The following is a 17250-nucleotide window of genomic DNA, read 5'->3' on the forward strand; positions in this document are numbered from 1 at the left end:
GCTGTATCAATAGAAACAACAGACAGAGACGCAGTTGAACTGTAGTCATGAATGAAAGTGAGCATTCGTGAGTTCTGACGAAGGGTCTCGGCCCGAAATGTCAACAGTGCTTCTCCTTATAGATGCTGCCTGGCCTGCTGTGTTCCACCAGCATTTTGTGTGTGTAAGAGACAAGCATTATGGCTTACACCAAAAGTGAAGGTAAATTAATTAACATGGAAATGGATACTGGTTCAGCTGTTTCAGTCATTCCTCAAAAGGAGTTTGCATATCATTTCAAAGATACTTAACTGAAATCTGTGGATCTACAACTACGAACTTATTCTGGAGTAAAGGAAACTCCTGTAGGAATGACATTCATAACAGTGAAATATAACATAGACATCCACAGCACATTACAGGCCCTTTGGCGCACAATGCTGTACTAACCATATAACCTACTCTAGAAATGGCCTAGAATTTCCCTACCAAAGAGCTCTCTATTTTTCTAAGCTCCATGTACCTATCTAAGAGTCTCTTAAAAGACCCTATTGTATCCACCTTTACTACCATCACTGGCAGCCCATTCCATGCACCCACCACTCTCTGGGTGAAAAACTTACCTCTGACATCCCCTCTGTACCTACTTCCAAGCACCTTAAAACTATACCCCCTTGTGCTAGCCATTTCAGCCCTGGGAAAAAGCCTCTGGCTATCCACAGGTCAATGCCTCTCATCATCTTATACACCCCCATCATGTCACCTCTCACATCCTCCATCACTCCAAGGAGAAAAGACCAAGTTCACTCAACCTATTCTCATAAGGCATGCTCTTCAATCCAGGCAACATCCTTGTAAATCTCCTTTGCACTTTTTCTATAGTATCCACAACTAACAAGCCACATTGCGTGTGTATGTGGTAAGAACAGGAGGGCTAAGGTTATTAGTCAGTGATTAGTTGAGACAACTATAACATGATTGGAGATCAATCCACGAGCCACAATAGTTCACAGGGCACAGTGTAGATATGTCCCAGAGAAGACTTTCTCAAATGGCAGAGCTAGGTAGCAACACTGAGTGGGAAGTTGGATGAATGGGAAGTTTTAAAATCCAACAAAAGGCAAATATAAATGCTATAAAAAAGATTAAATATGAGAACAAACTAGCCAATAATAAAAAGCAGGAAACTAGAAGTTTTTTTTAGTTATATAAAGAATAACAGCGAGGTAAGAGTTGATATGGGACCACTGAAAGATGATGCCGGAGAGGTAGGTAGTAATGGGGGACAAAGAAATGGCAGATGAAATTAAGAGTACTTTGCTTCAGTCTTTACTGTGGAAGACATTAGCTATATGCCAGAGGTCTGTGAGTGTCAGGGGAGCAGATGTGAGTGCCATTACTTTTACAAAGAAAAAAGTGTGAGGCAGAGTCAAAGGTCTTAAGGTGGATAAATCACCTGGGCCAGATGGACTACATCCCAGAGTCTTGAGAAAAGGTTGCTGAAGAGATAATGGATAAAGATCATGATCTTTCAAGAATCATTTAATTCTGGCATGGTCCCGGAGGGCTGAAAGATTTCAAATTTCACTCCACTCTTTAAGAAGCAGGAGGGTAGAGGAATGGATGACTGGCAGGAGGCTGTGAGTGGGAATAAAAGGGGCCTTTTCTGGTTGGCTGCCAGTGACTAGTGGTGTTCCTCAGGGGTTGGTATTGGGACCACTGCTTTTCACATTGTTTGTCAGTGATTTAGAAAATGGAATTGATGGCTTTGTGGCAAAGTTTGCAGATGATACAAAGATAGGTGGAGGGGAAGGCAATGCTGAGGAAGTAATGCGATTGTAGCAGGACTTAGGCAAATTGGAAGAATGGGTAAAAAGTCTCAGATGGAATACAGTGTTAGGAAATGTATGCATTTTGGTAAAAGGAACAATAGTGCAGGCTATTACCTAAATGGGATGAAAATTCATACATCACAGGTGCAAAGGGACTTAGGAGTCCTCGTGCAAGACTCCCAGAAGGTTAATTCACAGGTTGATTCTGTGGTAAATGCAATGTTGGTATTTAGTTCAAGGGGAATAGAATATAGAAACAAGGAGATAATGCTCAGCCTTTATAAGACACTAGTCAGGACACGCTTAGAGTAATGTCAACAGTTTTATCTCAGAAAGGACATATTGTCATAGGAGAAAGTCCAGAGGAGGTTCACAAGGATGATTCTGGGAATGAAGGGGTTAACATATGAGGAGTGTTTTGCTGCTTTGGGAATTTATATAAAAGCATATATCTCATTGAAACCTACCAAATTTTGAAAGGACTAGATATGGTGGATATGCACAGGATGTTTCCTGTGGTGGGGGTATTCATAACTGGAGGGCACAGCCTCAAAATTGAGGGGCAACCTTTTAGAACAGAAGTAAAGATGAATTTTTTTAGTCAAAGTGTGGTGAACCTGTGGAATACTCTATCACAGACTGTGGTGGAAGCCTAGTGCATGGGTATATTCAAAGCCGAAGTTGATAGATTCCTGATTGGTCGGGGTATCAAGGGATATGGTGAGAGGGCAGGTGTACGGGTTGAATGGGATCTGCGATCAGCCATGATGTAATGGTGGAGTGAACTCAATGGCCTGAATGGCCTAATTCTGCTCCTGTGTCTCATGGTCTTATTTGAATCTCACATCCCCTGCAATAGTGTCAACTGAAAGTGAATTAAAAAGGTAGTGGATGATGCCACAACAGTCTTCAAGGATGGCATTGGAAAACTCAAACATATCAAGGGTAAAATAGTGCTGAATGAAACTACCACACCCAAGTTTAACGAAGCCCATCTGCCTCCTTATGCCATCAGTGATAAAGTGGGGAGTGAGCTAGATCACATGGAAGCTGAAGGAATTCTTTCCAAGGTTGACTGGAGCCCATGGGCAATGCCAGTGGTCTCAGTAGCCAAGAAAAATGGGTCTGACTGGATCTATGGTGATTTTAAAGTCACCATCAAACCATTACTGGAAGTAGATTGATACCCTTGGTCAGAACAGAGGATATCTTCTCAGATCTTTCTGGAGGAATTCACTTCAGCACAGTGAACTTAGCTGAGGCCTACCTTCAGATGGAGATGGAAAAAGAGATCAAACTGTCTCTCACCATCAACACTCATGAAAGTCTATGGACCAGGTGCTCCAAGGCTGCCCAGGCACTCAGTGTTAACTAGATGACATTATTTTTTACCAGTAAGGATGACAAGGAACATCTTCTAAGTCTCAAGACAGTATTAAAAAGATTAGAAGATTATGGGCTCAAAGCATGACACAACAAGTGTGAATTCCTTAAACCAAGCATCACTCACTGTGGTCACACCATTGACGCAAAAGATAACACAAATGTGTTGAGAAAATTCCAATAGCGATGGATGCCCCAATGCCAAGGATGTGTCAGAGATGTGGTCCTTTATAGGATTTGTCAATTTCTAAAACAGGTTCCTGTCAAATCTGGCTACTGTGCCCCACCCCTTGAACTCATCACTACAGATTGGAAGAAATGGCAAGCATGAGGTGACTTTCCAAAAGACAAAGGAAATGGTGATGTCGGACACTGTACTCACAAATTAAGATGCACATTGTCCCGTGTCTTGCCTGTGACACCTTGTATTATGGTATAGTTGTTATTATACACAAGTTATGAGTGATGGAAGTGAACACCCCACAGCTTTTGCACCATGTTCCTTTACCACTGCAGAGAAAAACTACACACAGATTTTCAGAGAGGCCTTGTCTGGTTTGGGGTGTAAAACGTTTCAACCAGGACCTGCATGGGAGAGAATTTACTGATCATCAACAACTTGTGTCCATTTTCAATTCACAGAAGGGTGTTCCACTAACAGCAGCGGCACAAATGCAGAGATGGGCTCAAGATTGAATTCAAGAGGACAACTAATCATGGAAATGCTGATAGTTTGTCCCATTTCCCCTTGGAAATGAAATACTGGAAAAATTTACAAAAGAGGACACTCCTCTTGATATGTTCTCCATGGAGCATGTTGAAAGTCTCCCTATTACGACAGAGATGATCCAAAGGGAAACCAGAAGAGACCCCACACTGTCTCAGGTCTACATGGTCACCCAAAATGGCTGGATGTGCAGCAGAAATTCCAGCTCCCCCATTTTTACGGGCACCAGGATGAACTTGCTCTTGACCGGGTTACCTCATGTAGGGATTGAGTTATTGTACCATCCAAGCTGAGAGCTAAAGTGTTGGAGGAGCTACATGCCAGTCATCTAAGTGCGGTCAAATGAAAGCATTGGCACAAAGCTTCGTCTGGTGGCCTGTGATAGATTAGCAGATTGAGTAGCTTGCCTTGCACTATCAAGGATGCCAAAAGCAGCACCCACCCCACCAACAAAGAGTTGAGACAAATTGAGGGCTCCTCAAACAAGGAGGTTCAATGTTTCATTCCTGGACTGGCGAGGGATCACAGAGGTGATCAAAAGTGAGAACTTTGAAAGATTAAGGATAGAACTGGACCACTCACACAGTGGAGATTGTGTCTGATGTCATCTGGAGGTGGCATGTTGATCAGATGAGGAAAGCACAATCAACTGTTGGAGAACAAATGTGCCCAGAGCTGTCAGAACCACATCCTGCAGTCCTGGAGTCAACTCCTACCACCACCACAGAACTGAGATTGTTTCATATTCACAAGTCTTACCTGTCAAGCAGAGTGATCCTCCTTGTCAGGAAAAACAATATCCCACAAGAGTAAGAAATCTTTCAGCAGAGAGGAGTGTTGTGTATTTAATATTTCAGTATACTTGTGTAATATTGTAAATATATTGTTTGATTAAGCTTTCTTTGTTTACATAATTTATTATGGTTATAAGTACAAAGTACGTACGTTATATCATTACACTAGGATGTCATACAGTATATGTGCACTTCACTAAAGTAAAATGAAGCAGACACATGTCTCCTGGCTCCTGTGCTTTTCCTTCAAATAGTTTTATGTTTTGGAGTTATAGCATAAGAACCATTGAAAAATATAGCAAGATGCAGTGGTTATAGATATAGGCAGAGAAGAGGCAGAGGAGTTTTACTGGGTAAGTGTGAGGTTTTGTAGTTTGGGAAGTCAAATAAAAGAAGAAAGTATACAGTTAATGGTAGACCCCTTAATAGTGTTGAAACCCAAAATCTAATGAAAGTGGCTACACAATTGGGAAAGGTGGTGAAGAAGGTGCATGGCATTGGTAGGTTTGATGAGTAGAAGACTAAGGAAGTCATGCTGCAGCAGATAGGAGATACATAGTCTGCTGAGGGCTAGATCTATAGCATTCAAAACCAGCTATCCAGAGTACAAGAAGTCTAAATATAACCTATGGAGGGTCATTGTGAGAAAGAAAAGGCAACTCTGAGTGGAATTAGATATACAATCAAATACATAACAGCTGTGGCAGGGTTTGCATGCCATGACTTTCTAAAGAGAACAAAAACAAAAATGGCAGTGCTAATCCTTTCTCTGATGAGCTCATTGCTTCTTATACACACTTCGAAAGGGTGATCAACACTATGCCAGTGTGAATCCACACAGCATCTGATGACCACGTGTTCTCTGTCTCAGAAAGCATTACTGCCTGGTATGGAGGCTCCAATGCAAGATGATGCAGAGGTTTATAGGCTCAGCCAGCTCTATCACGGGCACAACCCTCACCACCATTGAGGACATATTCAAGAGGCAACATCCTTCATTCAGGAGCCTTATCATCCGGGACATGTTCTTTTCTCATTGCTACCACCATGGTGGAGGTGTAGGAACCCGAAGACTCACACTCAATGTTTTAGGAACAGCTTCTTCCTCTCTGCCAGCAGAGTTCTGAATGGTCCATGAACCCATGAACAGTACCTCATTAATTCCTTCTTTTGCACAAATCTCATTCTGATACAAAACTTTAGTCAAATTGTATTAAAAGTATTGCATGCATTTCTAGTCACCTCATTATAAGAAGGATGTGGAGATTGTGGAGAGGGTGCAGTAAGTGTTTACCAGGATGCAGTCTGGATTTAGAGGGTATGAGCTATAAGGGATGACCAGACGGACATTGGTTGTTCACTCCAGGATGTTGGAGGCTCAGGGGAGATCTGTTAGAGATTTTTAACATTATGAAAAGCATAGGATAGAGAGTCAGAAACTTTCCCCGTGGTAGAAATGTCAATCACCAGAGAAAATGCTTTTAAGCTTGGGAAAGGAAGTTTAACAGTGACATGAGGGGTGAGATTTATGCAGAGAGTGGGAGACACCTGGTATAAGTTACCTGGGAAAATAGTGGAATCAGGAAGTTTAGTGGAGCTTCAGAGGCTTTCAGATAGACACATGAATATGAAGGGAATGGAGGGAAATGGATAATATACAGGAGGGGGACATTTAGTATAAACTGACATTAAGTTTGGTACAACATCAGGGGCTGAGTTGCCTGTCCATTGCTGTACTGTTCTATGTCCTTGTAAGTCCCCCCCTTGAAATGGCCTCAGGTTAGGGGCACTTTGGGATCGCCAGTAGGTGCTACCCTTACCAACAAAGGCCAGATCCTGAAATAAGAATAAAGAAGACTGGTGGTGGGCTCAGACTGGCTGGACAGCAGTGAGTTTGGGAAGCATCAAGGAGAATGTGATTACATCTGAGAGGTGGCCGTGCATATGGGGAATGAATTGGAAAATGAGGCGAAGAGGTGTAAGACTAAGAATGTAGGAATGACCAGGCAAATGAGATAACAATATAGGGATATTAACCACTTTAGGAATGGGCAAGAGAGTTGGTATTGAAGGGGAATATTGTTTTAGACGGGATGAGTACTAAATTGTACTGGAAATGAACAGAACAGTGAGCTGTTACAGAGAGGGAATACAATGAGTCCAAAGGCCAGATCCTGCTGCATCCTTTGTGCTCATTGTTTTGTAATGCTATTAGTGTTGGTTGTTATTAGTTTGCTGTTGTCCCATGTACCAAGATACAGTGAAAAAGGTCCACTGTGCCAACCAAGCAAACCATTCCATACTTTGAAGTAGTAAAAAGAGAAAGAGAACATAGAGTAAGGTGTTACAGTTTCAGAAAAAGTGTAGTGCAGGTAAACAAAGTACAAAGCCAATGGTCTGAAGATCAAGAGTTCAGCTTTTTGCTTATGAGAGCTCTATTCAAAAGTCTGGCAGCTGTGGGTATGTGTTCTCAGGGTTTGTATCTTTTGCCCAATAGGAGGGGGCAGAAGATGGAATGATGGGGATAGGAGGGGTCTTTTATTATGTTGGCTGCTTTCTTGTGGCAGTGGAAAGTGTAAAGGAGTCAATGAAGGGAGGTGTGATTTGTATGATAGATTGGGTTGTGTTCACAACTCTGCAGATTCAAGCAGAGGTGTTGGATGCTTTCTATGGTGCATTAGTAAAACTTGGTCAGAATCATTGCGGACACGCTGAATTTCCTGGCTTCACGCAGCATGCTGGTCTGGGAACTGTGGCTGTCCAGCAGAGTGTGGTGGACAGTAACAGATTTGACTGTGGGTCGCCAAGCTTCTGAGCTGCTGAGTAACCGTTTAATTGTTCACTGTGGTCAGAGACCATCATAACCGTCCTGAACATCTCTGATGATAAGACATTTAAGAAGAATTGAAAGAGATTTAAATAATTATAAATGCAGAAATAATTGATAAAATAATAGAAGTATTTGAAAGCTCAGCTGTTGACAATGTGAGCAAGGTGCTGTGCGTGGATGTAAGTTCAACTCCCCAGACTAGTGCTGAACTGGGCAGTGTAGTGAGAGCCACAGTGGGCTGGAATCTAGCTGGACTGTCCACTCGCAGACATAACCCCGTTGTCAGGATTTCCACAGAGCCATTTAATCAATTCCTCTTCTTGGCTTCAATACTTTGATAAGATTTGTCTAGGGAATTGTTCTGGATGCTTTGCTGAATGAGGGGTTTATTTTACCTCCAGCCTTTTAATTCATACACCTGAAACCGCCCAAGGATAAAAGGCAGGAGCAATTCGTGGCAGCGTAATAGGCATTGACTCGTGGCCAGTCTGGACACTGGAAGTTTAGAGAGGAGGGGAATTCAATCAGGTCCACTGCCCAGGGATAAAAGACAGGAGCAGGTCACAGCAGCGTAATAGATCTTTGAGCAGTGGCCAATCAGTGTTTGGAATTAAGTAGTAAGAGCAAATTAAAGGAAGGCAGGGGCAGGCACAGTAGCCATCTTTGCAGTGGCTGTTGTCCAAGTGGTGATCATAAGGCTTTAGCTCTTCAAGGTTTCAGTCAAGAAAGGCTTCACTCAGAGTAAGCAAAGCTCAAGTATTTTTCCTTCTCTCTTTTATATCTGCTTAGCTAGGTAGAGATTACAGACAGGATAGTGCGATGCTTCTCTTGTGGGATATGTGAAGACAGGGAGACCCCCAGCATCCCTGACCACTACAAAGTGAGAAGTGCATCCAGTTGCAGCTTCTAACAAACTACATTAAAGAGTTAGAGTTGGAGCTGGTTCTGGATGAACTCCAGATCATTCAGGAGGCTGAAGGAGTGAAGGAACATTTAGAGAGGTAGTTACACCCAAGGTTCAGGACACAGGAAACTGGGTGACAGTCAGGAAGGGGAAAGGGGTTATGGAGACAGTGCGGAATACACTTATGTCCATCTCCCTCAACAACAGGAATATCACTTTGGATACTGTTCGGTGGGTGGGGAAATGACCTAACAGAGGAAAGGCACAGTGGTTGGGACTGAGTCTGCCTCTGTGACTCAGATGGGTAGGGGGAAGAAGAGGTAAACTATGGTGATAGGGAATTTGTTAGTTAAGGGAACAGACAGGAAGTTCTATGAAGGAGAACGAGATTCCTGAATAGTATGTTGCTGCCTGAGCAGGATATCTTGGATTGAGTCCTCAGCATTCTAAAGTGCTGAGTGAACAGCCAGAAGTCATGCTCCATGTAGGTATCAATGATATGGGAAGAAAGAGTGCCGAAGTTCTGCATAGGGAGTTCAGGGAATTAGGTGTCAAGTAAAAGGGCAAGACCAGGGTTGTGATCTCAGGATTGCTACCTGTGCCACGTGCCAGTGAGGCTAGAACTAGGCAGATTATACAGTTTAATATGTGAATAACGAGTTGGTGTAGGAGGGAGGGCATATGGTTTTTGGATCATTGGATCCAGGGAAGGTGGGACCTGTATAGAAGGGACAGTTTGCACCTGAACTGGAGGGGGAGCTAATATTCTAGTGGGAAGGTTTGTTAATGCTGCACAGTGGGGTTTAAACAAAACTTACAGGGGGATGGGAACCAGAGTGCAGAACAGTTAGTGGAGAGGTTGTTGGTAAGACCTCAGATAAAGTTAGGAATCAAAAGGTTAAGCATGGTGTGACAAAATTGAAAAGAGTGAATACAGGACTGAAGGTGTTTTATCTGAATGTGTGCAGTATACAGAATAAGGAAGATGAACTTGCAGCACTGTTGCAGATTGGCAGGTTTGATGTTGTAGGCCTCACTGAAACATGGCTGAAAGCTTCTTCCCCTCGCCATCTGATTCCTAAATGGCCATTGAACCCTTGGACATGACCTCACATTTTTTTTAATATATAGTATTTCTGTCTTTTGCACTATTTTTAATCTATTCAATATATGTATACTGTATAAAGTATACTGAATGAGATTTATTATTGTTACTTTTTTTTTCTTCTGTATTATGTATTGCATTGAACTGCTGCTACTGTTAACAAATTTCACGTCACATGCTGGTGATAATAAACCTGATTATGATTCTGATAAAAGGCACTATCGAGATGCACACCTCCACAAATAATGGCAAATAGTACCTTCTGTTGGGTAAACTGGCAGATTATAAAGGGGACAATTGAATTACATTGATAAGGATAGCATGGAACAGAAGATAAACAACAATAAATCATTCATCTTTGATGGCTGCAGTTTAACTTGGTGTTCACTTCAGCCACTCATATCCAACAAAACTCCTTTCTTCAAGATTCCAAAATGTTACAACGTCACAAAGCAACAAATTCAATGGATAATAATCGAATGCCTGCTTGCTTGTATGACACACTTGCTTTTACTAGTCCTGGCATTGAGTTGATGAGTCAAGAAGCTATGTTGCAGCTTTATAAAACTCAAGTTAAACCACATCTGGACTGCTGCATTCAATTCTGCTCACCCCATTAAAGGAAGAATATGGAGGCTTTGGAGAGGCTGCAGGAGAGGTTGCCTAGATTAGAAGGCATTTACTACAAGGAGAGGATTGACAAAACTTGGGTAATTTTCTTTTGTGGAGTGAGATTGAGAGGGGACCTCATGAGACCATGAGAAATGTACATAAAGAATTTTTCACACAGAGATTGGTTTGTGCTTGGAATATGTTGCCAGCTGGTGGTGGAGACAAGTATGATAGAAACGTTTATGTGGGTCTTAGAAAGGCACACAAATGTACAGAGAATGGATAGAATGGTCATATATAGGCAAAAGGAACTAATTTAGTTAGGCAGCTAATCACTTGTCTGTTTAGTTTGGCAAAACAAAAGGCTAAGAGCCTGTTCCTACGCTAGAGTTCTATGTTTTTAACTTGTCCCAGAGATCAAGCTGGTCCATTTCCGACACAGCGTATAGCAGAGGTTTTCTATCACTAGGGCCAGGGTGTGTTTCCACCTGTCTGACTCTGCTTCCCAGATCACTACGCTTAGATCAGAGTGATCGTACGATGTGGCTTAACAAAGTTATTAATGATGAACATTTACTCACTGTCTTATTGGGCCAATTGTGTTTTTCAAAGACATCCTGAGCTCGATCCTCTCCACCATCTGTGAACATCATTATCATCTTGTTGCAGTTTGCTCGAATCGAGGTCGTCTGGCAAAGGACAGGTGAGAATAGAATGTTAACCAAAAAATTCAATTGTTGGTGATTCCCATTCTAACACAGTTCATCATCACAGCAATGACTGGCTACAGTGCCAACTGACCTGTGAATAATAGGATTATTGACACTATAACAAGTCATTATTTGGGATACTTAACATCATAATAATCATTGTTAGGGTAGTTAGCACTGATTTGATAAGCTTCTGCTTGTGAACAATCCAAGCAGATCATGCCCATACATTTAAGTAGCACAGAATGGAATAAAAGAGAATGCAGAACAAAGAAAGTGCAGTGCAGATAGTAGAACAAGTCAAGGTAGATTGTGAGATCAAGAGTTCATCTTCATCATACAAGCTTATTATTCAAGAGTTCCATAACAATAATCATTAAAAGATAGCAAAAACAATCTTGGATCATGAGTGTGGAGATAAATGAAAATCAAATGGAATTTTATGCAGATTAAGCAACTGTCCCAGAAAGATTGTATTTTCAAATGTTACAATCGGTCATGAGGAGGCTATTGCAGAGTTTGTTGTCTTTCCAAGTTGGTGTGGTCTTTCATTGATTATATAATGGTTATTATTCTATGGATTTATTGAGTATGCCTGCAAGAAAATTAATCTCAGGGTTGTATATGGTGATGTATATGGACTTTGAAAATAACTTGACTTTCGACATTGATCCAGTATTGGTGACGGCTCTGGTCACCATCCTTGACAAGGTTCAGGGAAGATCTACCAGAAGGGTTCCAGTGATGAGGGATTTTTGGCATGTGGTGAGGTTGGAGAATCTGAGGTTGTACCCTTTGGAGGAAAGTTCAAAGTAAATTATTATGAAAGTGCATATATGTCACCATATATACTACCGTGCAATTTATTTTCTTGTAGGCATTCACAGTCGAACCGAGAAGTCTAATATAATAATGAAAAGCTGCACCTAAACAAAGGCTGACAAACAACCAATGTGCAAAAGGAGAAAAACTGCAAGTACAAAAAAAGTAAAAATAAAATAATCATAACAAAAACAGAAGTCCTGGAAAGTGAGTCCATAGGCCAGCGGATCCATTCATACTTGAAGTTATCCATGCAGGTTCAGGAACCTGATGGTTGAAGGGAAATAACTGCTCCTGAACCTGGTGCTGTGGTACCTCAGGATCCTGTATCCCCTTCCCGACAGTAGTAACGAGAAGAGAGCATGAACACGAGAAAATCTGCAAAAGCTGGAAATCCAAGCAACACACACTAGTGCTAACCCATCCCTACACCTCCTCCCTCACTATCATTCAGGGCCCCAAACAGTCCTTCCAGGTGAGGCGACACTTCACCTGTGAGTCTGTTGCTCCCAGTGTGGTCTCCTGTATATTGGTGAGACCTGACATAGATCAAGAAACTGCTTCACCTAGCACCTACACTCTTTCATCTAGAAGAAGTGGGATCTCTCAGTAGCCACCCATTTCAATTTCACTTCCCACTCTCATTCGGACATGTCAGTCCATGGCCTCCTCTACTGCTGTGGCAAGGCCACACACAGGTTGGAGGAGCAATATCTTATATTCCGGCTGGGTAGCTGATGGCATGAACATCGACTGATTGAAATTCAAATAATTGCACCCCACCCCCCGCTTCAACATTCCTGATTCCCATTTCCCTCTTTCACCTTATCTCCTTACCTGCCCATCACCTGCCTCTTGTGCTCCTCCTCCTTCCCTTTCTTCCATGGTCTTCTACCCTCTCCTATCAGATTCCACCTTCTCCAGCCCATTATCTCTTTCACCAATCAACTTCCCAGCTCTTTACTTCACTCCATTCTATCCTCTCAGTTTCACCTACCACCTTGTACTTCTTCCACCCCTCCCCCCACCTTTTTACTTTGACTTCTCTTGTTTTCCAGTCCCGATGAAGGGTCTCGGCCCAAAACGTCAACTGTAGATGCTGCCTGGCCTGCTGAGTTCCTCCAGCATTTTGTGTGTGTTGTTGAGAAGACAGCATGGCCTGGATGGTGGAGGTCCTTGATGATGGATACTACTTTCTTGTGGCAGGTGCTCCCTGTAGATGTGCTCAGTTGTAGGGAGGGGTTTGCCTGTGATGGACTCACTATGTTTTGTAGACTTTTCTGTTTTAGGGTATTGGTGTTTGATGTGTAGGGGAGATTTGAGGGGGATGGACAGGATTATGTTAAAGCTTAATTAAGGTTGGTATCAGTTGCTGGCATGAGGGAGACACAGATTAAACTCTGGGCAGGAACTCTCTAATGCAACAACCTGGAATACACTGTCTAGGAGGGGGATAGGTACAGAGAGAATTAATGATTTCAAGACAAAAGTGGATGGTAGGACTGAAGAAGTGGAGATGAAGAAGGTCTAAGTGAAATGTCTGAGGTGAACTGACCTGAACTCTACAGGGTAAATGATCTATAGTGTCACTGGGTCTCCACAACACTCTAGAGGACTCCAATTTCCCTCCTGCAATCAAATCCATCATTGTGATCTTTTCCAAGCTAGCAGATTTTACTCACATTGAGCAGCTGATCAAATGCATAATGGAATCCTGTCTTGTAATCCGTCACTCCCTGGGCATTCATCCTTTGTACACCGTCCTTCAGAAGCTTCTTGTTCCGGACATTGGCTTGAACAAGCTGCTTGAAGCAGGCCACTGGACTGGCTTCATTAGTGAACTGGGAATAAAATAAACAATGTAAGTGAGGCAGCCAGCTAATACATAAGCTAAGTCTTCACAACCACAGGTCAATTGACAACCAATGAAATACGTAGTGAGCAATTGCAAACCAGTCCAAACCCTTATGACCATTCATCAACAAATTAATGTGGGGATCAATAGCTTAAAAGACACTGAGACAGCTGCACATATAAGAAAGGTTTAGAGCAGGGTTCTCAACATGGGTCCATGGACCCCTTGTTTAATAGTATTGGCTCATGGCATAAAAAAGGTTAGGATGTGATGGTTTTTTGGGATATGGACCAAATGCAGACAAATGGTTTCAGATCCAGAGGGCACCTGACTCAGTAGACATATGTTGGGCCGAAGGCTAGGTTTCCGTGCTGTATCCGTGATGACGCAATGATTGGTTAAGGACTTAAAAGTCCATTTCAATCTAAAAATCAATCTAATTTAACAGCACAGGAATCAGAATTTGACAGTGAGTCTTATATGGAATATCACGTCACCAAGACTTGGTCAAAAGTGGTGGGGTTGAAGATTGTCATGGTGGCAAATAGTGAAGCTTAGGGACGTTTCTGAAATGGAAGAGGTGAAGAAAAAATGATGGTCTCAGTGACAATGATCTGCCTTTCTGCATGAACATCAGGATGGTTGCCAGCATTACCATTCTCCCCTGTCCCACAGCATATTCCTCAGATTTATTGAATGATATACAAAGAAGCCATTTGACTCAACAAGTCAGTGTTGGCTCTCAGAGTCGTATTCCCCTAATGATTTCCCCAGGATCTCATCTTTCTCACATATCCATCAACTCCAGCAGGATTCTCCCTTCAGCCACCTACACACAATAACATAAATAAACAGGATGCCATCCTGCTCGTCAAGCCTGCTCAACCAGCTAATACGATCATGCTGACCTCAACTCTTCTGCTGTGCCAGTTCTCCATAACACTCAATTCCTGGATCTGATGTCGGGCCAGCAGAGCAGCAAGGATGAGGGCAGAGTTTGAGGTCTGAGGATTGGTGTTTAAGGTTCTGTTATTGGAGTTTGAGGCTTGGAATTCGGGTTGATAATTAGGGTCTTCATTTGTCATCATTGGCAATCCCTGGATTGATACTGAAGAACTAAATCTGAGGAATGGGGCTTGTTTGGCATATTCTCATATCAGCAGCAACTGATTTGCAATGGGGGAGGTTGAAGGATCAATGTCTACAAATCCAGCAGTCCTCTGGAGACTGGAGGCCGAAGAGGACAGCCTTTCCAGGGGTGAGGGAGGAACAGGGCTTGTTTTGCTGTTGTCACTTTGTCATCCTACAAAAAATAGTGGATATGGTCCAGTCTATCATGGGTAAGTCCTCCCCACCACTGAGCACATCTACATGGAGTGTTGTCGCAGGAAAGCAGATTCCATCGTCAGATACCTTATCATCCAGTTATGCTCTCTTTTCACTGCTGCCATCAGGAAGAAGGTAGAGGAGCCAAGGACTCTCACTGCCAGTTTCAGAAACAGTTATTACCCCTTGACCATTAGGCCATTTGGTCCAAACTCTTAAACCAGAGGAGGGAACTTCACTTGTCCCATCATTGAAATGTTCCCACAATCTATGGACTCACTTTCGAGGACTCTTCATCTCATATTCTCAATATTTATTGTTTATTTATTATTATTATTTCTGTCTTTGTCTTTGCACACTGGTTGAATGTCTAAGTTAGTGCGGTCTTTTATTGATTATGGTTATTATTTTATCATGGATTTACTGAGTATGTCCACAAGAAAGTGAATCTCAGGGTTGTAAATGGTGTACTTTGATAATAAATGTACTTAGAAGTTTTTTTTTGAACTTTGCTTAATACATCCAGTTTTCTTGTGTTCTTTGTTCTGCATGAACATGCTCTGCTGGCACCAAAATGTATAGTGACACTTATAGGCTGTGCCCACCACATCCTTGAGTGTGTTGGCTGTTAATACAAACAGTGTATTTCACTGAATGCTTCCATAAGATCATAATACATTAGTAGCAGAATTTTGCCATTTGGCCCAATTTAGACTGGTCTGCCACTCCAAGATGGCGGATCCATCTTCCCTCTCAACCCCATTCTCCTGCCTTCTCCCTGTAACCTTTGACACCTTCTTCAAAATCAAGAAACTATCAAATCTCTACCCAATGACTTAGCCTGCACAGCCATCTGTGGCAATGAATTCCACAGACTCACTACCCTTTGGCTAAAGAAATTCCTTTTCTCTGCTCTAAATGGCTGTCCTATTCTGAGGCTGTGCCCACTGGTCCTAGAATCCCCCACTATATGAAACATCCTCTTCACATCCACTGTATCCAGACCTTTCAATATTTGGTAGGTTTCAATGAAATTCCCCCTTTATTCTTCTAAACTCCAGGTTCAGAGGCATCAAATGCTCCTCCCACAAGGATTCTACATCTTCTGATCCAGTGTCATCTCTTTCTAAGGATTCGATTTCACTTTTTACCAAAAGAGCCACTCCATCTCCTCTGCCTACCTACTTGTCCTTTTGATATACACGTTATAAGTAAATTTGAATCTGAATGTGAATACATTGTAAACGTATTTACTAATTACCCTTGGGGTAGAGAATTCCAGGGATTCACCACTTTCTGAGAGATGAAATTCCTATATTGTCAAAGCATCTCAAATCTCCCTTGTTAAGCCTCCTTCTCATCTTATATGTCTGAATAAGATCTCTTTCTTCTGAACTCCAGGGAATAAACACCTAAACATCTCAAAAAGCTGAAAGACCTAAGGATACAAAAGTATCCTTATGAACAGATGAACTGCACCTAGGGTTCTGAAAGAGATTGTGGAGGTAATAGCAATGATCTTTCAGAAATCATTGGACTCTAAAATGATGCTAAAGGAGTGGAAAATGTCACTCTACTTTTTAAGAAAGGAAGAAGACAGCAGAAAAGAAATCATAGACAAGGTAGCCTGACCTCAGTGGTTGGGAAGATGTTGGGGATGAGATCATGGAGTACTTGGTGTCACGGGACAAGATAGGTCAAAATCAGCATGGCTTCCTTCAGGGAAAATCTTGCCTGACAAACCTATTGGAATTCTTTGAAGATATTACAAGTAGGATAGATAAAAGGGATGCAGTGGATATTGTATACTTGGATTTTCAGAAGGCCTTTGACAAGGTGCCACACACGAGGCTACTTATTAAGTTAAGAGCCCATGGTATTACAGGAACAGTTCTTGGAATAGTAAGACCTTTGGCTGATTGGAAGGAGGCAGCAAGTGGGAAAAAAGGATCCTTTTCTGGTTGGCTGCCAGTGACTAGTGGTGTTCCGCAGGGATCAGTGCTGGGATCACTTCTTTTTATGCTGTATATCAATGATTTATTTGATGGAATAGATGGCCTTGTTGCCAAGTTTGCAGAAGATTGGTGGGGGGAGGGTAGATAGTGATGCACCATCAATAACTCACTCTGAGACATAAGGCGAGATATCGGCTTTTATTGACTGGAAGAAGGAACAAGCAGTGAGTGACCACCATACTACATCCTGGAGACTGAGAGGCCGGGCTCAGGCCTTGATCGCCTTTATACAGGGGTCTGTGGGAGGAGCCACAGGAGCAGTCAGCAGGGGGCATGTCCAGACAGGTATATGTAGTTCACCACATTCACCCCCCCTTTGTTTTAAAAGAGTCCCCATGTGGCGAAGTTTCTTACAG

The 17250-nt window shown here is 42.3% G+C and overlaps 1 protein-coding gene across 13 annotated transcripts in view; it reads right to left on the bottom strand.

The window, feature by feature from the left end:
* cacna2d2a (calcium channel, voltage-dependent, alpha 2/delta subunit 2a) overlaps positions 1-17250 on the bottom strand; it is a 909486-nt gene that overhangs the window by 213867 nt on the left and 678369 nt on the right. For all 13 annotated transcript variants that reach the window (XM_059944500.1, XM_059944501.1, XM_059944510.1 and 10 more), the window contains 2 exons: positions 13381-13539; positions 10748-10855 (listed from right to left, as the gene is read on the bottom strand). In XM_059944500.1, coding sequence (XP_059800483.1) covers positions 10748-10855; positions 13381-13539 — 267 coding nt within the window. The remainder of the gene's footprint in view (positions 1-10747; positions 10856-13380; positions 13540-17250) is intronic.

The sequence above is a fragment of the Hypanus sabinus genome, chromosome 19 (genome assembly GCF_030144855.1).
Source record: "Hypanus sabinus isolate sHypSab1 chromosome 19, sHypSab1.hap1, whole genome shotgun sequence".
NCBI lineage: Eukaryota > Metazoa > Chordata > Chondrichthyes > Myliobatiformes > Dasyatidae > Hypanus > Hypanus sabinus.